Genomic DNA, 23879 nt, shown 5'->3' on the forward strand with positions numbered 1-23879 from the left:
CAATGATGTTTGATTAATGATGGTGAATGACTGAATTCTGCAACATAAAGATATTTTTTCTATACACCGACAGGTGTTGTACAGTAGTGTATGCTTAGTTTTCATATTTACTAATGACTGATGTGTATTTTTTTCCTCTGGCCCTTCTGGTTCAATGCTGATACTATTTGTTGCTTTAAAGGGTTAATTTTGTCATCAACCTTTCATGCTGTGCACTGAAAAAAAAAAGCTTTAAATATTTAATTACATGCACTGGCTGCAGCCTGTGAAGGAGGAGTATTGCAGCCCAAGATAGCTGCAAATTACTGAATGATTCAAGACAGAGTAAACTTAACCTGCCTTCACAAAGCAGGAGGACACAAGTGATAAAGAGCAGGCCAATATAAATGCATTAAACAGTGGTATCGGGTGTGAAAAATCAATAGGCCAAATTATAAAGCAGTTTCTTTCCCTGAGTTTTTGTGTGCTTCATTTCACTGTGGATTGTCCTTCATGATTTGTCTGTAGTGATATTTAAACTTGGTATGTAGCTTCTATTGTTCAGAACTACTTGTGATTAGGAAAAAGAAAACTGTACTCCCATGTTTGTAATGCATCAACTTCATCTTCTATGTTTTATTTAAAACTCACTGATTCTTTGTTTTTTGGGACTATCCAGCACTGGGGGCAGACATGGATGTTTTAATCCACACAGCTGCTCAGAGTTAATAATGGGCAGCTTTTCGACCACGGTCAAACACTGTACATGATTGCTTCTCCCTGAGGGCACGCCATTATGGTCACTTTGGTCACAAACACATCCACTTAGAACTGACTGCAGTACTAACAGCATAGATCTAACTCTGGAAAGATGGCTTCCTCCTCTGAACAAAGTAAAATCCAAATGGCAGTGACTTTCACAGTTGTTATCCTGTACATATCCCCCAGACTGTGCAGTGACTGTGGGCTTTTGAGTGTTTTTGACACAGCTCCAGCCACAGGGGCAGGGAGTCTAACAACTGCTGTGACATTCCCAACGGACTCATCCCTTTCAACTTTTCGGTGTTTGTCCTGCTTCCTGATCCTGATCATATACTGCCTCATTGTGGTGAAGGCAACATTCTTCAGGAAAGGCTGAGAGGCAGGATATAAACTGTAATGTTTTACTGCTGTTCTGTTTAGTAGGACGTTTACTGTAGGTTCCTCTTTTTCATCTCAGTTATACTGTAGTTATAGTAAGTCTACAGTTATAGTAAGTATATATAGGTTTGCTTGTTACTGCACACTGCACACTGCTGGGCAGTAACAGCAACAAATAGAGACAAATGCACACAGCCAAAAATAACTTAACTATATAAAAGATGAAAAAAAAATTTCATCAGTGTATACCAGTTATCTCCGTTCTGTAACTCGCAAAATATCTATCATTACAGTGTTGCTTCCTTGCAATTACAACAAGTGAAACTGTGTGACTGTGTTTGCCTCTGTTTCCTGTTCAATTTACTGTTGCGATTTAAGGAACAAATGGTATCTCTAAATAAAGTTTAATGCACTAGATATTCTAGAAATATATACACCTCAGTTATTGAGCAAATTCTGAAATGTGTAATATGTGTGATGGAACATCTTATAGCAGGAATCAAATATCCAAACAACCATCCAGTAATGAAGCTAAATACCACAATATTCATTATATTTAATATCTTAGTAACATGGTAATGTAATTAAAATAGAAATAAATATATAAAATAAATAAATACATAAATAAAATAGTCACTGACTGGGCTCCAGTTATGGCCTTTTATTCATTACTTTGATATAAGGAAAATTCTTCACTCAGAACTAGTGGATGTACCAAATTTTGATCACATGGCTTAATACTGACAATGTAGGAAAAATTGAAAATGCATTTCTGCCATAAATCCATAAAACATAAATTTGTGTGTCCTCTCTGTAAATAGTAACATTCTGTACCAAATAGTTTTGCTGATCCAAAAGCAGCTTTCATCCCATTTTATGAATTCAAGCCAGAGATTAATGGAGATTATTGGTTGTGACATTATGTACTAATTGTAAAACTAATCTGCATTCACACCACCGGCAGCCGGCCCAATCCTGCTCCTCCGTCTGATGGCTGATTTTAGACAGCAGTGCTGTAGGTGATGCATGTGTCAATGATTTTAGAAACAAGATGAGTGTTATATATAAAACACAAATGTTTCCATATGTATAAAAAGAGAAATGGTAAATTGCTTTTCAAGTTTGTTGCAATGCAAATGCATGTGTGTGAGTCTGGCTCTCATGCAGCAGAACTTGCAATGACCTGTCCTGATAAAATATCCACTACCTAATGACGCTCATAATAACTTGTTAGATATAAATACAAAATAATTAATATTGATTATCGATACAAACTGAAAATACCGCAAGGTGATAAAATATGTTTTAAATGCACAACGCCTATTTTGACATTTCTGTCATATTTTACCAAATCAGGTTATAACTAAGAAAACAAACAATCTGTTCCTTTTTCTACCACCTCTGCTGACATGCCAGATCTCCCCAGTCTCAACATCTAACAAATAACTTTAATTCTTTCAAAATCTCACTGAAACAATTTGCAGTTATGTGGAGCATATGATTAATTTGATATAAAATCACAATCCTTAAACTGCATTACACTGTAGACTTGTTCTCATAGTTCTTATCCATCTGAACTTAGAGTAAGCCCATTATTCTCCATGAGCCCAGACATAATTCTGTATTACAGCATGGAAATTTATAATCATCCAAAGCATTGCTTTGGTGTGTGTGAAATCAAAGGGCATGTTAAACAGACATTCAAAACTGTGGAAAGTATAGTATCTGTCACAGTAGAGTGGGTAAACCGCTCATGAAGAACTTAATTGGTATTATTTTAGTTTTGTGGTGCAGCACTATAAAGCTAGAATTAGGAGGTGATAACAACTTTTGTGTCGTGTCCAGAACTTTTTTGCCTCACACACAGCTTTGTAGTTAATCCATCAGAAGTGGAACTTTTCAAAAGTATGTACAGTATAATCCAAGGTTTTTGGTTTACTGTAGTCTATCAAAACACAACTTTGTTTTGACCCTCACATTTTGTAATTCTTTTAGGAGTGTAATCCTGAAAATCTCCATGCAACCAATTCCTGGTCCTTGGAATACTCGAAACTCAATATAACACTGGAGCCATATAACTAATGTTAAAATGACAATGAAATACGTATTACGTTTTTTCAAAACAAACAAACATATGAACAATCACTGATGAATCTCAGTTTTTTTTCTATTGTCACTTAATTTTCTTAAATTTGGATGTCGGCAGGATAACTATAGAACGTTGTCACACTCCAATGTTTGTGATCTCATCTGTGACATTATTACATTTTGGATCTATTCGTCAGAGGTTGGCAAGTGTGAAATGCCGGACAAGCTGCTTAGACCTCTCTTGAGGCAGACATTTTGTGCCACTAATAGCCTTAATAATGGCTGCATTCCATTTAGGTGAGCATGTGCCCTGATGTTGTGCATTCTGGCTTATCACGCCTGAGCTTGTCACATTATGACAAGTCAAACTGTAACAGATATTACGTCAGGTAATGTGGGATGTCAGCGAGTCCTCATCACAACACATCCTTGAAGTTACCGGACATGCAGGCACTCGATTGGCAATGATTTGGAAAATACTTGTGTCCAGAACTGGTAAGTTTAGCTAGTTTTCTGTTTGAAGTTTTCTGTTCTCTCTTGCATCATTTTATTAGTGTCAAGTAGAACTACGGCTTGTTATAATAACTATTGTGCCATTAGTTAATTATTTTGCATTAACTACAGTTATGTCTGCCCTAATTAAATATGTCGCTAATGGTGAACAATCTTTAAACCACAGGGAGTTTGAAAATATTTCACACACTGGATGCACACCATCATGTAAACCTGGCCAGCACCAAACAGCAGACAGTTAGCAACTAGCTAAATAATGAAGACCTATCCTGCAAGCTAAAAACCCAAATATCAGAGTCATTTTTTGCAGCACTTTGTACAGACCAAAACAAACATAAAAGAAGGGTGGATATTGGAGTTACAGCCACATGGTATCCAGAAATACAACTCCAAATGAATGCTATAATATCGCTACGTGTTAACAGGGTGTATAGGGCAACTGTCTGTTAACACATACTGTATCTAAAAGTGCTAAGTAAAAGGCAACTAAAAGCTTTCTGTAGGACATTTTGGCATCCGGAAAGGCTTCTTCAGATCTAATTAACTGGTGACCTGAATGACAGAATCTTCACAGACATACTGTTTTCTAACATGAAAGCTTTAACAAGCAGATAATATGTCAGGTTTATGTGTTTGTTGGCTTGTTCCTCTGCACCAAAGCAAAAACAAACCATTTAAGTAAATTTAAACTCTCGAGGATTCAGTTATATTGTGCTCTTTCCAAATTATTGAAATCAAATGTATCTGTAAATCCAACATTGCAACACCTCTTTTGTGAAGATTATGCCAAAGATGTTGTGAGCTTATGTTTAACCACATTCAAAAATCCAATGAAATCAAACACAGGAGGTGAGTTATTCCAACAACAGCTAACATTCACCAGCTTATTGTCATAAGCTATTTGTATGTTGTAAAGTTATAGCTTTGCAAGTAAAATTCCAAAAATTATGTGTGGAAAAAAATATGGAAGAACATACATTTCTGTAACAAAAATCTCTCTCTTGGTGTAATATAAAATTGTAACTGAAGTAGCTATGCTATGCTGACAAAATATAGCCTATATAGAGAGGTTAGTTAGTAACTGCATGGACCTACAGTAGACTAGATCTTCTTAACAATACACAATATGTATTTCCCTTAAATATTGCAGGGTTGTATTAGTTTAGCAGTAGATGCTACACACGTGGTGGGACTGTATGGCATCTGCATTTGTCTATGTATTTGTTTACATACAAAGTAGGCAAAAGTAGGCACTCAAAACACAAAATAAAAACACTACAACAATTACAGTAAAAAGTCAAAATTAGTTTGAGGATGAAATATTAAGACAAATAATTATACTGTATGGGCTTTCAGTCCAATTAAGAAAATATGATCCAAAACATTTCTGAATTACTACATGCATAATGTTTTTAAGCCTGGACTCATGCAGTTTGAAAGGACTGCTGAATGTAAAGTGCTTAAAAGAAAACGCTGAGACGACCAAAGCTGGAGCAGAACAGGAATTTGAATTCCTCGCTCCTGTATTAGTCATCTAACCTCAACAGACATGCATCATTCTTAAAGAGCATCACAGTGCTCTACAGAATAAATGAATCAGCTGACACTGTAGTAAACTCGACAAAGTATTGGCCGAAACAATACTACTACCAGGCAACGCATTCAATTCAAGACTTTGAAAAGACAGATGCTGCTTTTGTTTTTTTATCAGGTGTACACACTTTGTGGTACGACACTGGGCAGTGACAACCACAAACATCTCCCTGATTTGATATTTTTAAGGGGTTAAAGCCCGGTGACTGAAAGGAACCAAGCTTGCCTCCCGCTCATCACACATCTGCTTTGTAACAGCTGTACTCCGCAAACCGGTATCAACTCCTGAATCAGTAAACCTCAACTCTACCGTGAAAGCTGGTCTGTCACTGCAGAATTGTGACATTTGTAGACACAAAAGATAGACACCCCGGATGCTCACACTGTCATAATAATAGCTTGTAAAATTCTGTCTTTAGAAATGTGGAGAATGAGTCTGACTGATTGTGAGAAAGTGCCTAATAGGACAGGAAAATGAGCAGCCAATTACTGAAAATGGCCATGCCCTTTTTTCATACATCTTATAAATATACATCAAGCTATCTTGTCAGAGTAGAGTAGCCGAGCGGAGATTGAGCAGGGTAGAAATTCTACATAAATACCCCAGTGAAGATAAAAAACAGTCCCCACTAACATAGAGTATAACCTCCATCGAACAACTCATGCTTCCAGCTGGTCAGTCTCATTAGCCTGCACCTCTGCCCTGGGCTAGAGACACTACAGCACTGACAGTTGAAAACACTTCAATCATCCTTATCTAAACAAACACACACATCCTGTACATGACAGTAAATGAGCACCTTTGTCACAATCAACAACTGTTTGCTGAATTGCCCTTCAGGGTGCTATTAGGATATAATGACCAACCTGTAGATGCATGTTGATTCATACAGCCACCACGCAGACTTGTAGGGTAAGTGCAGAACCCAGTAGCCATCAGCAACTGTCATTCATGTTCTATGTCTAGCTCTTCTGAGGAACCCTCTCAATTCACAGAAGGACGCATAGCTCGGGGCAAATTTCTGCCTGTCTACCACCTCAACGCAGCAGCTGCGACCTGCATACAGTAGGACTTCACAGTGACAGATTAGTAATCGAGTGTGCATTCATAACAACACTGTTACATTAATTTACTTCAGAGAAATACATGGCCTTAATGTGCAATAAATAAATACTCCCACAAGTGAAAATGATTTGCATGTTTGTTAATTACAAGTATGAAGGCGGTATAAGGGCGATGTGTTACTCCTCGACTCAGATGACCTTTTTTTGTGCATAAGTGTTGCACCGATTTGCACTTGTCTTTTACTGATACAATGCTCCCACACGTCTGCATACACCCACACACATGCACACACAGAATGAAATTATGAGGGGCTCTTTCATGGAGTCGGTGGATAGACAAAAAGCCAGGGGCCTCACCTACCACATTTGTTTCACTATACAGATTTTTGATTTAGGCTGAGCTATGAGCGACAAAAAAAACTATTGTTACGCTAAACTAAAAGGCAGATGTGACATACTTGAAATTACAGTTCCGCACTACAGCAATGTCTGACTCCATTCCAACTGAAAACATATCCACTCTAATTTTCTGTTCTGTCATCTAATCTCATACCCTTACTTGATTTTAAAAAAGCAATACATGGTATATAACACAGCACATGATCAACAAAGTTTCTGTCATAAAAAAAGCCCTCAATGTCTGAAATTATTATATTTCATTTATGATGAATGAATCAAAGCATGAATGAAGGGAAGTTGTCCTCCTGGTTCAGTACTTCCATACCAATCCTACTAACTACACTTAAGAGCACTTTATTAGGAACACCTATACACCTGCTTATTCATGCAATTCTCCAAACAGCCAATCATGTGGCAGCGATGCAACGCAGAAAATCGTGTAGGTACAGGTCAGGGACTTCAGTTAAATGTTAAATGTTCGCATCAAACATCAAGAATGAGGAAAAATTGTGATCTTAGTGACTCTGACTGTGGGCATAATTGCAAGGTTTGAATATTTCTGAAAATGCTACACACAACAGACTCTAAAGTTTACTCAGAATGCAAAACAAAAAACATCCAGTGGGCAGCATCTCTGCGGACGGCAATAACTTGTTGATGAGAGAGGTCAGAGGAGACTGGCCAGACCGGTTGGAGCTGACAGATGGCTAGGGTAATACAGATAACCACTCTTTACAACTTATGAGCAGAAAAAAAATCTCAGAGTGAACGTGTTGAACCTGGAAGCGGATGGCCTACAACAGCAGAAGACTTTGCGTTCCAATCCTGTCAGCCAAGAACTTAGATCTGAGGCTGCAGTGGGCACAGACTCACCACAACTGGACAGTTGAAGACTGGAAAAACGTTGCTTGGTCTGATGAATTAGGTGTCAACGGCATGAATCAAGGCTCAGGCTGCTGGTGGTGGTGTAATGGTGTGGTAATTCCAGTCAATCATCATTTCAATGCAAAAGCCTATTTGAGTGTTGTTGTTGTTGACCATGTACATCCCTTTATGACCACAATTTACCATCTTCTAATGGCTACCTCCAGCATAATAATGCACCATATCACAAAGCAAAAGTGGTTTCAGTGCACCTCAGTGGCCAATCCAGTCAGCAGAGCTGAATCCAATAGAACACCTTTGGGATGTGCTAGAACAGGAGACTGACAGCATAAATGTGCATCTGACAAATCTGCAGAAATTATGTGATGCAGTCATTACCATGGACATGAATCTCAAATGAATGTGTCCAACATCTTGTGGAATCCATGCCATTGAGAATTTAGGCCGTTCTGAGAGCAAAGGGAGGAACTATCCAGTATTAGTATGGTGTTCCTGCTAAAGTGCTCAGTAAGTGTATACTAAACAAGATAAAAAGAGGACATAAAAATGAGGAAACAGAAGGTGTGCACTGAGGAATAGGTCATAGAACTTATAATGTCATTTCAGGTGGCTGCAGTTATATTGCATCTGGTCCACCGTGAAACAAATATATGAAATATGCATGTGCCCAGACTACATGTTATGGCAAACTTCCTCTTAAAGGTGACAATGTTTTTGTCATCATCAGTGACTTGTCACAAAACAGCAATGGACTTCCAGGAAACACTTGCTGCCATGTGTTAATGCTGAGATACAGTATTTGCCTGAGAGGTTTATAGTCTGTACAAAACTCAGTATTTTCTTTACAGTACAATAATGTCAGAGACAATATTGCAGTTTCAACCAAATACGATACATTTGGCTTGTGACACTGGCAGCAAGAGTGAGGAGAGATTTGATAACAGATCATGAGCCTGTGTTTGCTGTATGTTTCTGTTGATGCATGTTGATGCAAATCTATGTCAGAAAAACAGTATGTCAGAACTCCCAGCTGACTGAGTCCTGAGGAAAGGGTGCAGGTGGTAAGCACTGTTTTTCAGGCAGCCCTTAGGAACCAGTAGACAACAACTACATCACTTTGAGAGCTGTGGAGTACGTACATTCAGTCCCCTGGTTCACACATGTGGGAGCTTGTGTCCCTCTGAGAGAGGGATTTAAAGCAAGTTTAGGATGTGTGCTAAGTGGGCCTGGACCCAGACAAAGCTGCATATGCAGCAATTCGAGGTTCAAGATTAGGACATAAAGGCCAATGATATAGATGGACTGATACAATGTTGATTAACTTAATATGAGGGAAAGAAGCCCTCAATAGCACATTGTTGATCTTGTGTCAGCTCAAGGGGACAAGAGGATGTCAAGGGACTGACTGTTTGTCTGTCTGAATGAAAGACTATGTTGAAAGTGGCATGATTGGGGAGGAGAGAGGGTCAGAAAAGAATCAATTACACTGAGTAAGAATCACCTCAACTACAATGGCCTACCAGACCAACATTAGCTATGTTGTTGGGTACTTTGAACTAAATAAAAGACAGCTAAAGAGGCCCAGGAAGCGGGCGTGGCAACTCTCTCAGGTAACACAGTGAAGTGGCCATGCCAGTTTGATCACATCACTGATAAGCTTTGCTAAGTGGCAGAAGAATTGACGGGGGATGTTTGGGCTGTTCAAGAAACTCAAGAGGTAATAAGGTCCATTTTGTGTAACCTCTCTAATGGGATGATGAGTTTAAAAGCCAGAGTGAGTGTGGCAAAATCAGGGAGAGAGGGGAGCATTTGTGTCTCACGAGTACAGGGTAAGAGGATTTAAGAAGGCAGCAGTACAGGGCACACATCATGTACCAGGCCACAACACTTGAGTGGAAGTACAAGTGTGTGTGACATGTTTATTATTTTATGTGTGATATATGCTCTAATTGGCTCAACACATTCAAAGTATGGAAGATGAGCAGCATCTTAATTTGAAGTTATGCTGGAGGCTGACCAGCATGGGACATTAGTTGTAGACACAAGTAAAGGAGTGGCTCTGTGACAAGCACTGAGAGGTGTTTAAGATCCAGTTACAGACACTGACACTACTTTATAATTAAAGTAGTACAGATTCATTTACCCTAGTGAAGACTAAGAAAACGCTCTGTGGCATTTGAGCTGTTTGGCTCTCACACATACAGTGACAGTACACCCCACAAATTCTGTCACCAAACAATGCACAGTTTTGTAGCAAAAACATGTGTGTCGGTGCATCCATGCACACATGCACATGGCTTGATGTATTTTTGTGCAGCCTACTGCACCAACATCAGTGCAACAGTATGCTGCATTGTACTTACTCAGTAAGTTGCATAGCCTATTCAACATAATCAGCCTTGATTTTCATTTGTGAAATCTTACAACAAGCCATGTGGGAGAGGGAGAGAGAGTAAGAGAGTATTGTCCATTGAAACACTGTAAATCGACTTGAATATTATCAGTGAGAATTAATATACTAATAAATAAATAACGCCTTACTACACATAAAATGTGCCTGCTGTGATTAAAATCACTCCCTGAGGGCGACATCTACTGACCAAAATACATTCCTGAACCTCCTGTGCATGAATCTAAAAAAGAAAAACCCTAAAGTGATGGGTGGTAAAGTTGATATTGAATATTTTCAACAACAACCTCATTGATTCCAGCTACGGACTACAACACAAAGTACTAGTCTTCTGCCTGCACTGAGCATGGATGTGATATACAGGATAGGACGATAGGCTATTTCAAAGTGTAGGGTATTAAAGCATTAAAGCAGGGCGTGAGCCTAAATATAGCCAAGGAACCAGTTTGCTTAGGGCACACGTGATACCAGTGATACAGGCCGCTGTCCCTGGTCCTGAAATTGTACCGGGTCCCTGAAATGCATGTGCTCAATGCTCATATAAGAAGCTGCAACATTTTTGTAAAACTGAAATCTACATATTAAGCTGGGGAAGTACAAGATGCATTGCCTTAAGTACCAAGAAGCTTTAAAGTATAATGCGGGTTTGCAGGTTGCAGATAGTTCGATACACAGAAACTGCAATTCCTCACAAGCAACAGTGCGAGGCGCATGTCTGATGCAGTTCAGGGGAGAGAGAATGGGAGAGAGAAAGCGAGAAAGAGAGTTTGATTGATCATGTGGGCTATGGGAGCCTGCGAGAGTTGTCGAAAATTGCTGCATAGACGCCCCTTAGGCACCTATCTGGTACCCACTGACTCCAAACCATGCTGTGGCCATAATAACCACAATTCACCAGAGCGCCTGTTACCAAAAGCCTTAAGCCGGGGGCTGTTAACAGACCGTTCATTCTTCCGGGTTGGACTTCACCGGTAATCCACAATACATTAACTTACCGCAGTCCTCACACAAGATCTTCCCAACATCCTTTTTAAGGTTCTTTCCACTCGTGTCCAGAGGCGCAAACGATGCCTTGAAAACCAAGGGCTCGTCAGTGGGGTCCATGAAAAAAATGTACTTGTGGTTCTTCTTCACTTTGGTGCACGGAGCCTCAGATCCAAATTCCCCCACGGTGACGAGCTGTTCTCGCTCCAGACCCCCACTGTTTAGGGGCCAAACATCCAGCACTTTGACATTCACACGGTACGGCTCCGCGGAGACGTTCACAGGCGTAGACTGCACCTTGCCCTCGATCACCACGGCGGATTTGTAAGCCTGGTCCTGCAGGGAATTCAAACTCGGGGAGTAGCAGGCGAATGAGACCCCGATGACCAGCATGGATAAATGTACTGAATCAAGCCTCATGCCGCCTGCTTTGGCTCGGTGGTCGCTGGTCGCGTTGCGGCAGGGCTCTCTCGGCTGCGGGGCGATGGCGATGGAGCTGGGTTGAATGAAGAGACAGCAAGTAGGCTCCAGTAGCACGGCAGCGCGGCAGACCTTGCATAAGTGTCCATGCCATCGGGATCCGCTGCTTTTTCGAGTGATTTTCAGTGGGTAAAGAGCAGCGTTGAAACGGGGAAACCGCGGGATGATGCTGGGTTTCAAATCCAGTCACTGCTTTCGGCTAATAATAAGGCATTGTAGATACGCTAAGCAAGGAATTGGCGGATTCTCCCCCCAGAAGATGCCCCCTATGCTGCCATAGTAGCCTTAACTGCAAGACGACGCCACTCTTATCTTTGCCCAAAAATTGCAGTGGTGGGGTACCGCTATGGTGGTTTTCTGTATCATCTGCAGCGGAGGGAAAAGACGCAAAATGCTGCAGTGAAGCACAAGTTTGGTAGTCCGCTCGCAAAACAAAAGCCACGTTTTATTCCAAAAAATAAAACAGCATTTCTGATCGGCAGCTATAACGCTAATACGCCGCCTTCCACCGCGGCTCTCTCTCCGCCTCCCCCACTAGCCACAGACGGAGAGAAAATAATGCCGATTGCCAAGGGGCTCCGTCAACAAAAACGCAGGATTGGAGCACTGAGATACAGGCAACCGATGGACCAAAAGGTCGATCTCCTCACTCCCTAAACCCAGTTACTGTGTGTCAATCACTCCATGGTGTTTTATCAGCGTTGATCTCACGTTATAACGAAACAAACGAAATCCTAAATCCATGACTGTCCCTCCTCAAAATCGCATCTTACTGTAGCCAAGGCATTACTCCAAAAACGAAATAGGTTCACATTGAAAAATGCAGCCGCATATACTCCGGTGGGCCTAGAGAAATCATATGGCTGCGATGACTAAGGCTGCGAAAGCATTTCAGATTCTTCAAGAGACTGTTTTGAATGAGTTTTGCGTCTCATCCCATTAAGTCATGCCCTGTATTCAGGTCACATTCGCTGCTCTGCCTCTGAAAAAACTGATGTTGAAGCACCGCATCAAATCCATACAGCTAAAACAGCTGCAATATTGGGGTCCGAAGCAGAAAAAAATATATTTGATTCACTTTGGATGGAGAAAATTCGGTAAAAGTATTGCTCCCCTGTGTTTTTTATACAAATATAATATGTGTTCAGATGATAAGGCCGCTGTGAGAGCACTTTGACAGACAGAATTCAACATAGGAATATTAACACGTTTGATCATCAAGAGCGATGTATTAGGTCAAGTTATGGCAGTGATGGTTTGGTTTGATTTAGCCTAAATACCAAATAGAATGCGGATACAGGGATGTTGTAGTGACAGTATTCACAAAGAGCGACATCTGCTGACCACAGTGTATTTATGAGCTATCTGACACATACTTGCTGTAAATGCTGCTGTAAAACAAACAGCAACAGTACTAACTTAGAAAAAAAGCTGGGTACCAGATTTGAATTCTGTCCAAATATATATGGACGTGGGCTTGAATAATCATGTTATCACTGGCCTGCAGTTTAGGCCAATAACTGCTTATATATTGAATTATGCTAAAACAATGAGCACATGAGTCTCAGATCAAACAAAGCCATCCCCACACATGTAGCCCCTACTTATGTTTTCTTCTACGTGTCTGTCCTGCAGAGCTCACACAGACCTGGCTGCTCTCCGTGGTGCTGAAATTTTACAAGGGCTGTAAATTAAGCCTATAGAGAGCTGATGTCAGACACGGGTATTAAACCGGTTATTATTACTGTGTGAATTACAGTACTCTTCACGTGACTGCTAGGGTAATGTGCTTTTTAAACCCCACCCTTGATTCCAACACAGAACAGACGCACATGGGTTATGTGCACAAATGTAACATTTATTCCCTGAAAGATTCAACCATGCTGTAAAGTGAGACCAAGTAAGTTGTTGTAAGTTGTAAGTTGTGTTGATAGTAGCAATGCTAACTTACTTCTTTAGATGCTGCCCTCCATTTCAGTTCCCCCGAAATGTTGCCCTACCTGTTACCACCAGAAGGCAAAGCTGTAATTCCTCAATTCCACCAAGGGGAGGCGCACGTCCACTGAGTTTCCACAGTGCGTGTTGACATCAGAGGTGAAACGTGCGGCGTTGAACTTGTGCGTGTGTCGCTCTCCGTGCCACGACTCGCCGTTTCTTGTCCATCTTGTGAAGCAAGCAGAAGCAGTCCGCTGTGCTGTCATCAAAGGCCTCCGAGCATATTCACATGTGTCTTCTGCCTTGTCTCGTCTCCTGCGGCACGCCGTCGAGGCTGTAAGGCGCTCTGCCTGCAGACAGAGCGGGGTAAGGTAGGTAGGTTTATGGGATCTGGCTTGGTGGAATGACGCTTTATTTACATTTGCCATTCGGATTGTGACTGTTGTCCTGCAGCATTTTAAGTGTCCCAACGTGCAGTCAAGCATGTGTCATTGCTCCGTAGAGTTCCTGCAGGAGCATAACATGCAGCATACGGCCGTGCGTCTGATCTGAAATACTAACTGTGCTGCATTTGGAGCGGCGCCGCAGCATTCCTGTGTTGGGATGTAGGACAAAACTTTGTGAGGTGATCACAGCTGCGGCCTTTTACAAACTGCGACAACACCTCTCACAGGCTGATATCTGCGGTGGACGTGGCTTCGGCATCAGAGTAGAACTGCTTCTTCTTATTCACATTCATGGTTAGAAAAAAAAATTGGTCTTAAAAATAGGACAAGTAGCTACTGATTGATGAGACATTCATTAAATTGACAGGTTGTTTGTGGTCTATCGGAGAAGCTGACAAACCACCGCATACAGACGGGGTCTAGCCTGTTAAAAGGACAGACATGTAGCTTGTCCTGTGGAGAGAATCGGGAAAAGAGAGTCGGATGAAATATTGAACTGGGATTTTTTTTTCCTTAATGGGCTATTGAGGCCCAGAGAAGAAAGAATATTAGACACCCTACGCAGGTTACAAAGAAAATTTATATCGAACACCAAAAAACAAGATCTCGTCTAAATTTCAATATATATAGTTCTATAGGAATTACCTGCCTATTTTCCAGACTCGTGTCTACCACATATCTCCTCCTGGTTGAGGAGAACAACAAAGAAACAGCGCTTTGTTAAAGAAGCAACAGAAACGCAAAGCATGGACTCAGATCAATTAAACGAGAAATGAAGTAATGAAACTGCAAGGGACGTTTACTATGTTGAAGACAAACTCCTTGCATACATTTCTGCATAAAAAGCCTCTGCAGACATACATCAAGTTGGACATCAGATTATATAGGATATATATAGCCTTTTTTTTTTTTTTTACATTTGACATTTATTTAAAAAAATGTTTTACCCATTTCTGCTTAAGTGAATGTTGTCTTGTCTTATTTAGATCACTAATTGATGTTTGCTGTGGAGCTGATCAGGAGGCCGTGCGACCAGTTAGGGAATAAAATCAGGGCATGTTTGAATGCTTTTATATAACAAATCTAAACTGAGATCAGGGTTCTATAAGACAGCTAAAAGAAAAAAAATCGACTAAACTATGGTCATGCCTTTAGTTTCACCACTTAGTTTAACTTCAGTTGAGGACATGGAGTTAAACTAAATGTGCAGAGGCCCAAACCTTATTTTCGACTCTTTTTTTATTTTTTCTAGCCTACGTCACTTATTTCGTAGCATATTTATTAGAACATTATAATTGTCGTATAGGCTTTTATCAGCAATTCATTAAAATATATTTTACCTCTGTAATAAGATGTTTATTTACTTAATTTTGTAGCTTGTCCTTTGTCCTAATAAATCCGAGCATAAAATATAAATAATTAGTTCACCTCTGCCTTTCATCAGCATTCTTACTTAATATCACATACTATACTCGTCCACTGGATATTGTTTCATTATGTTATATTCTAATTAATGTAAGGATTATTTCAGTGCTGTACTCAATGAATTGTAGAAAGCTTTATTTATTTATTTGTGTATTTAGAAAAAAAGGTTAGTCAGTATTTTGAATTTATATAAGTGCAAAGTAACATTTGACATCTAAAAACAATTTAAATAATATTTGTCTTTCACTGTGTGATAATAATCGAGTCATAAGCATCTATAAATAAAAAGGCATTTATGGAAGATGACAGATTTGAGATGTTTTAGTTGCTGGGATAGACTGCTTTAGTATTCTATTGAACTCCACTAAGGCCTTCAAACAGCCTTTAAGATGCATACACTTTTATTTCTTAGTAATTCTGTCAATGTGATATATTTCTTTTCCTTTATGAATAAAAATAAAATAACATTTTGCATGTTGAAACAAAAAAATGTCACAAATCAAGTTAAATAATTGGCCCATCCATCATTAGTACAATAACTGACTTGTTTTAAAGCTAAGTAAAATTTTGAAGATGATTGCTCAGTCTTTTAAGATGAACATTTGTTAATTGAATAACGAATATTGACTGAAAGAGTTGTAAATGACCGTCCAATCTAAACAGAGTTAAGCTGATGGTCATCCCGTTTAAGCTACAGCAACTTTAAACGCTTACACACATTCACACACACTAATAATCTTCAAGCTATCCCCACCTAGATATATAGCCTAGTTGCGGCCCGATGTAGGTCTAGTAAGGTGTTTCACAACGCTGAAAATATATCTAAAATTCTCATATATTAATGTAGACCTTTTATGGCATTCTCTCATTAATTTTTTTATTTGACTTTTCTGACTGCATTTATTACCCCCATCAGCGTGTGAAGGAATGACTGAATTACAAGAAACGTCTTTCAGTTTTTCACATGCATACAAACTGCTGGTTTAATGACTCACATAAAAGTCTTCTTCCACTTCTTCCTGCAATTTAAAAAATAGAACAATAGCTTAATTTATCATTTTCTTATAGTATAGACCATAATTTCCCAGAAACGCTATTTATTTGAAAGAAGTATTAAAACGCTCAGACATGGTGTGTGATGTGCAGGGCTTCATACATAGCAACAGGAAATAGACGCAAACGAATTTGGGCTATATGTTAAAAGTTGTGCTAGATTTAAAATATATAGGCCATAGCCTGTGCTTTGAGTGAAAGGTCTGCGCAATCAAATTTGTTTCCAGATGGACCAGAAGGAAGATTTATTACTGTGGATAAAGTAGCCTATCGCCAGCACGGGGACAGTATTTGCACAAGTGATCAATAACAGGTAAATGTGGTGTATAGGCTTTGAAATGTTTTTTTGTTTGTTTGTTGTTGTTTTTTTAGCATAAATACATTGACAACTACAATACTATAATTTCATTTTCAACTTCAAATTTCAGATGAGAGATGTTTAAAGGCCTATTTGTAATCTCGGTCTAATACGCAGGCCTAGTTGGCCTAAATTTAAACATGGGGATGTTCTGGTCTCTTCATACAATACCTGTCTATGCCGTAGCCTATAAACGTGTAATTATAGATATTATTTGCATGCAGGTCTATCACAACACAGACTTTAGATTAGTCAACTAGTGCATGGCATACTGCATTGAAAAAAAGCAGCTCATACACAATAAACACCCCTTGTTTTTATATGCGACGGTATAGCATGCAGTCAGTCAAGAGACAGGCCCATGAGCAGCAGCAGCTCTACCGCAGCACAGCGCTCTAGACGCCTGAGTTAGATCCGGTTAGAAAGACACATGTAAAACAGCCTGGTGACTCCCCTGACAAAGTCACAACTTAGGTGACACTAGAGATAACTAGTGAACAATGACTTGACTTACTAACTTAGCCACAGCAAGGCCAAAGATTTAAAAAATAAATAAATAATAATGCTACTGTTCCTTTTGTGCCTCTCGTGAGCGCAGTCGCGGTTGGCCACAATCACAAGGTAGCCTGCCCAGGTGGTGTTTTATCATTTGGCGGATCGGAGTGTTTGGAACATGTATCGACCAATGAGCGTACTGGTGGAGTGACTTTAAGAGTTACACACGGTTTGATTCACTTTTTGCTTCTGAAATGACTCTAAGCTGGCCACAGCTACAGTTCACCGAAGGAAGAAACTATTCACTGTTACCCGTCCTCACGGTGAGTAATTATACGCCGCTAAAAAGATGGATATTTGTTTAGCTTTTAATCCAACTAGAGGTACGCAAACCTTGCTGTCACATCAACTAGCTAACACAATGTTGGGGTGTAGCCTAATCTTTGTATACCTAAATGCAGTTCCTAAAACTATTACCATAGGTTAATGGTCACTGTCTGTCCTTATCCCGACATGTTTTGACAATACTGCATCTCACTGCCATGCCTGGAAAGTAAAACCGAATTAAAGTTGTGAAAAAACAAACTCTAATGTTAATGAATAAATAGGGTGATGTTGGTTTATTCACACATGAAGTGTCTTTTTTTTTTTTAAATAAATTGTTGAAATGAATTATAATGCTCTGTGTTTTCAGTGTATCTTATTGATTGCCTTAAAGCTGATAGGGGTTAAGTAGACTCGTTTAACCAGGATCTGTTATGGATTCAGTGCCACTGGTCATACAGGTGAACAAAGAAACTATCACTTCACTCACCGGTCTTATTATTTATATTATTTTATTACATCTATATTTAACCTCCTAGGACCTGGCGTCCACATATGTGGACCTCACATTTTGGTTTCTCTAGACCACAATACTAACTTTTTCTCAACAAGGGCCTGGTGACCACATATGAGGATATTATACTGCCACTCAGTAATAGAAATGTAAAACTAATGTCCTCATATGTGGACATCATTTTTCTCAGGTCCCAATCAGCCTAAATAGCAAAGAGAAATTAAAAATGCACGCCATGCAAGAGTTCGGGTCTTAGGAGGTTAATTTGTTTATGAGGCCTAATGACTAAGATGCGAAAGGACAGGTTTAAGAATTAGACTGGAGGGACTTGATTGCTATGACCGGATTTTCTTATGACTTGCAAAGAATGATTTTGGCCCAATTTTGGATGCGCATACAAAACTCTTAAACTTCAAATAAGCAGTAAGGTCAGGTTACCACAAGTCATTATTTGCAAAAATCGTCAGCACGTTAAATATATACAGATAGCCTACATGCCGTATTAACTAGTGCTACTTTGAAAGGATAAGTATTTTCCCGTCTTATGTTAAAACAGAGGGCAAGCTAGGGTCTTTCCAGGTAGCAAAAAACACCTACATTTTCAGAGGCCGTGTCAACAAGTCGAAACTTAACCAGAGTGCGGGGGGAATGTGTTTCTTCCGAGCAATCGATAGTTTCGTTTCAATATTATCATGTCAGCTCATGACCTGAAGGAGAAAATACACCTTCCTCCCTCTGCATTAACGTCTCCCTCGTTTTTATACATCTCTGTGTAGATCTCGCGAGAGCTCCGGCGTTGGCTGTGGCTGGCCGTGGCTTTGCAGCAGACAGAGGGAGAAGGCAGGCAGGCAGCATCATGGCGGACAGAGACAGTGGAAGTGAGCAGGGAGGAGCAGCCACGGGCCCAGGCTTCGGTTCCATGCACCTAGCGACAGGAGGGGCGGGCTCGGCTTCCGGGCTCCAGCATGAGACACAAGAGCTAGCGTCGAAGCGAGTTGACATCCAAAACAAACGCTTCTATTTGGACGTTAAGCAGAACGCGAAAGGCCGCTTCTTAAAGATAGCAGAAGTCGGGGCCGGTGGAAACAAGAGCCGCCTCACTCTCTCCATGTCTGTGGCGGTCGAGTTCCGTGACTACTTGGGGGACTTCATCGAACATTATGCCCAGTTGGGTCCAAGCAACCCGGGAATGGTACAAGACGAGCCTAGGCGAGCACTCAAAAGCGAGTTCTTGGTCCGAGAAAATCGGAAATACTACATGGATCTGAAAGAGAACCAGAGGGGACGGTTTCTGAGGATTCGACAGACCGTTAACCGGGGGCCCGGTTTGGGATCCACGCAAGGCCAGACGATTGCACTGCCTGCCCAGGGACTTATTGAGTTTCGTGACGCTTTGGCTAAACTTATTGACGATTACGGTGTAGAGGACGAACCTGCAGAGTTGCCCGAAGGGTCATCATTGACTGTGGACAACAAACGGTTTTTCTTCGACGTCGGATCCAATAAGTATGGTGTGTTCATGAGGGTAAGCGAGGTGAAGCCAACGTACCGCAACTCAATTACGGTGCCCTACAAAGTGTGGTCCAAATTTGGGAATACTTTCTGTAAATATGCCGAGGAGATGAAGAAGATCCAGGAGAAACAGCGGGAGAAAAGGGCATGCGAGCTGCAGCAACAAGAGGAGATGCAGGCGGACGATGGAGACGAGGATTGATATAGAGAGCAAAAACATGCAAGAGTAATGAAAATAACAAGAGAAATATAATTAAAACTCTACTGTATAAAGAAAGAAATCTAAAGATTTAACTGTAATGGTTTAACTCCAAGGGAGCATCACCCACAATATAAGAAACCTCCACAACCTGACAGTTATGACATGTTGTCACTCATCGCTGGATGTTACCCCACTTATCCACCATTAATACAGTTAACAGGCTGCTAAACAAAGTAATAACATTATATTTGAACATTGTTTCCTACTTGACAAACAATATTGAACTGAGTGTTTATTTCCCTTATTAACAGAAAACTTTTGTACCAGTTAAAGCTATTGTAAAAAAGTGTTTGCAATGTTCAAATGGAATTATTGCCGAGTTCCGATGAAAAAACGTTTCCTTTTCATGTGAGCTAATGACTTCAGCACAAATCAGATATTTTAATTTTTAAACCAAAATTCAAAAACTTTGTAAAAGGTTGTCACATGTACTTGCCATCCTATTTACCTTTACCTGTGAGTAGAGATGTGTTTACACATAAATCATATGAGGGCTAGGCCTGCTTCGGAAACTGGTTAGATGTCATGCAGTATAAAAAGGAATATAGGCATTTTTCATGAAATGAAATAAGTGCTCTATTTGTTGTGCAATATGCATTGCATAAAAATCAAATATATATTGAACTGGTCAATGGATCTTGACATGATGACATTTGCCAGAGGCATTCAAAGAAATATTAATATTGTAATTTTTTTTCAGTTGAAATTGTTGCCATGCAGATGGATATATTATAGACTACCTTTGTGTCTCGTTGTTAATGCAATGTGTTCATTTTAAAGGTACTAAATGTGTATTTGATAGAGGAAATGCAGTGACAACATGTAGCAAATGGCCTGATTTGCAGATTACTTTACAAGAGAAACACCCCACACATACTGTGTTGATTGGCTCAGTGGTCTGAAAAGAAGAGGCAAAATTCAGCAGAGCTTCATTGGTTACTACACCTGAAACAGAACAACATTTTATGATCTTGTTCAGTCATAAAAATCTAAATGGTGCCAAGGAGTGCTGTTGCTGCATGTTAATCTGCACTAAGATTTCGTTGGTCTCCCAAAATATTGGCTCAAGGACCCTCCTATATGTATCTTTATCTGCCTATATTGTGCAAATCTCAAGTTTGAGTACTGAGTGATTCCATCCAAGGCTTGGTGTATTTGTAGTGGAAGTTGCTTTCAGAGCGCGATTGTAAAAGGAGCGATCTTGTGAACTGTAATTACAATATCACCATCACACTATGAGGAGGGACACTGAGGAGCACTGCTGGATAAGCCAAGGTGAAGAAAGTTCAATTCACCTGTTGATGAACCGCCAGTTGTGTCAATGGATGTGCCCATCCCTACAAGTTAAAGATCTGAAGGTGTGAAGTTCAGTGGGGCTACTTTGGATACATACTCATAGCTCTACTTTATATTTGTAAGCCCAAATATCTACCTGGGGTGATGAGATTCTGTTTTGGTCTAATTGTAAATATTTGGGCTGCCACACGGAAAACAACTGGTTCTAGTCCAGTTCAGTCGCATCTCATAGATGTGTGATAGCAGTTTTATAAACTCTGTCAGTAAACTCCAGAGAAACTGGCAACAATCAGATAATGTCAGATTTACCTCAGCATTGAATTAAATGATTGCTCCCATGTTTAGATTGACTGGAAACCAGCAAACTAGACTGTCCTTGACCACCTATTTTTGGAGCCTCTGGTAAAGCCTAAATGATACGTGATTGGGAGCATCCTCTTCAGCATATAAACAACCTGGTGCCTTACACACTCCGCATGCTTACACGCTGGCCTGGTGCTTTGGATCGCAGTTTGGCTTCTTTTTGTTATTGTTTCCTCTTTATTTCTTCCATTTTTGTGTCTCAGCCCCCTTGTGTGCTAGCGCACGACTCGTGGTGCTAAAAGGGTTTGTTACAAACTCTTCAGAAAAATAGGAGCAGAATTCTTAACTTTTTTCTGCTACCTTCCTTCTTCCCTAACTTCATTGCCATCCCCATTTCCCAGCCATCCAGGTATCGGCCTACATGTAAACATGGAAGGGGGTGGTCACCTAGATGCAAGATGATGCAGAAGAGTTGGCTCTTCACTAACCAAGCACATTAGCAGGAAGAGCAGGGGCTGATTGGGAACATTGGTAGTGGCCTGAAATTATGTAAATTGTTGTTGGAAAGCCCCCCTTGAAATGCTCGTTGTATGGCTTGGGTAGTTATGTGTAAGTTGTAAGTCGCTCAATTAATGGGGAGTAGCAAGCATGTCTTGTTTTGTTTTTTGTTTTACGTAGTTTTACCTTTTCAGCATTATTCCACATTATTTGTAATTTTGGAATGTTTTCGCCCACAAAAAATATATCTATTTTTTCTGTGCAACATTTCATCACTGTGTGCAATATCGTATGTGCCAATGGTGGCAATATATGTATATCAATTAAATATATGATTACTATTTGAAAGCATGTGGCTGAATTCCATGTTTATTTCTCATGAAGGAGTTGTATGCCTTTATTTGCACTCAAAGCTCCATCCTGGAGGAAAATATAGTAAACCAAGGTCTTAGCAGCCTGTTGGGTCAAGATGTTCACATAAGTACTTTAACTTGAAATAGAACAATGTCACTGTAAGTATGCCTCTCCCTAGGAAAATGGTAAACTTGGCTTATGGGTTGTTGAAGGTAGACTATAAACACAGTGGAGTTTTTGTGAAAAGGAAAATTTAAGAAACAGTGAAATCTCCATTTTAGCTCTAAGCTAAGAAAAGGTGCTTCAGTCCAATCCTCATTAAGGTGTATGGTGAACTGTCTTCAGTGGTTGTTGTGTGTAGCACTTTGCTTTCCCAGGTTAATGAAATGCCTGACCAATACTTGTTTAAAATGATTTCAACAAAGAATGTCGTTCTCTCTTATGTTGCCTCTTTTTTAAAAAGAGGGTATTTGATTTGCTCATTTGGTTTTGATGCATTAAATATAATTTATGTACATTTGACAAATTTTAAAATAAATTTAATTTACCCATGAGGGAAAATCTGCATTCAAAATGTATGTGTTTTTCATGTTTCATTTCTTGTTGGAAAAAAAAACTTCCAAAATGTCTACAGTTCACTGATGAAAAGTATGTTTAATTTTGATGTAGTGTTGTCTAAAATGTCTAACTCTACATTTGCAATGATACTAATTACTGAAGCTTAATTTTACAGCCTTTAAAATGCAAACTTTGCAATGACAAGTACCCGATGACTCATGTCTTCTTAGAAATTTTTACATTAGTACTGTATGTGTAATACCAGGCTGTAAAATAAAGCATTACTTTCGTCTCAAAAAACCCTGACTATGCAATTTGTGATCATCTTTATGTCATGCTTGATCTTCTGTGAGCTTTGCTGATCATGAAACACTACAGGAATGAGAGCTTATTGATCATGACCCAACAGAACCTGCATGTCTTTTAAGTTTTGTCACAGCTTGCAAATAGTTCTTTTTTGATATGCTTTAAAATGTAAGCAAGTTTTGGATTACTTCTTAATACATTACATTTTTACTTTTATAGCTATTTTGAAGTTGCATGGATTTGTAGTCACAAGTTAGATGTCTAGTTTAATGCATGTTAATAAAAAGGTATACAATAAAAGATGTTAATTATTGTAAATATTGAAAACAGTCCAGACGATATCATTCACCAGATCATCAGAAGCCTCAGCATTGTCTCTGCCTTTAAAAAGTTTTTATGACATGAGGAGATCTTGCCAGGGCCATCAACGTTGAGAGGATTTGTATTACTCTTAACTGTCCTATACTTTCTCCTTGACTATCTACCAGAGAAAACCACATTAGAAAAATGTGAATATACATAAGGATGACTTAATGACTCAATCTCCAGGGAGGTCAGACTGCAGGGTCTGGACATGCTCAAACATATTTTGCAGAAAATGTTTATGTTTAGGCTTTGTTGTGAAATAGATAGTTTCCCAGTTTCTTGGCACCCATGTTGGCCAGGAAGAAGGGTGAAAAAAATGAAGGAGATGTGCTACACTG

At 39.7% G+C, this 23879-nt stretch overlaps 2 protein-coding genes across 3 annotated transcripts in view; one reads left to right on the forward strand and one right to left on the reverse strand.

The window, feature by feature from the left end:
* The window catches only part of nrg2a (neuregulin 2a), an 86987-nt gene that overhangs the window by 58290 nt on the left and 4818 nt on the right, over window positions 1-23879 (reverse strand). The window contains exon 1 of one of the 2 annotated variants that reach the window (XM_087178000.1): window positions 13537-13555. The exons of the other annotated variant lie outside the window; for it this stretch is intronic. The gene's annotated coding sequence lies outside the window, so the exon portion shown is untranslated. Of the gene's footprint in view, window positions 1-13536; window positions 13556-23879 lie in introns of those variants that run through there. 2 annotated transcript variants of the gene reach the window in all.
* Window positions 13713-23169, forward strand: puraa (purine-rich element binding protein Aa). The gene is made up of 2 exons (XM_023421525.2): window positions 13713-13842; window positions 18863-23169. The coding sequence occupies exon 2, from the start codon at window positions 18943-18945 to the stop codon at window positions 19798-19800; it is 858 nt and encodes a 285-aa protein (XP_023277293.1). The 5' UTR covers window positions 13713-13842; window positions 18863-18942; the 3' UTR covers window positions 19801-23169.

Source organism: Seriola lalandi, unplaced genomic scaffold, assembly GCF_002814215.2.
Source record: "Seriola lalandi dorsalis isolate HSWRI2012SDOR001 ecotype SW California unplaced genomic scaffold, Sedor1 jcf7180002054672, whole genome shotgun sequence".
NCBI classification, from domain to species: domain Eukaryota; kingdom Metazoa; phylum Chordata; class Actinopteri; order Carangiformes; family Carangidae; genus Seriola; species Seriola lalandi.

Coding starts and splice junctions, on each gene's coding strand:
- puraa (XM_023421525.2), top strand. CDS start 18,943: ATGGCGGACAGAGACAGTGGAAGTGAGCAGGGAGGAGCAGCCACGGGC.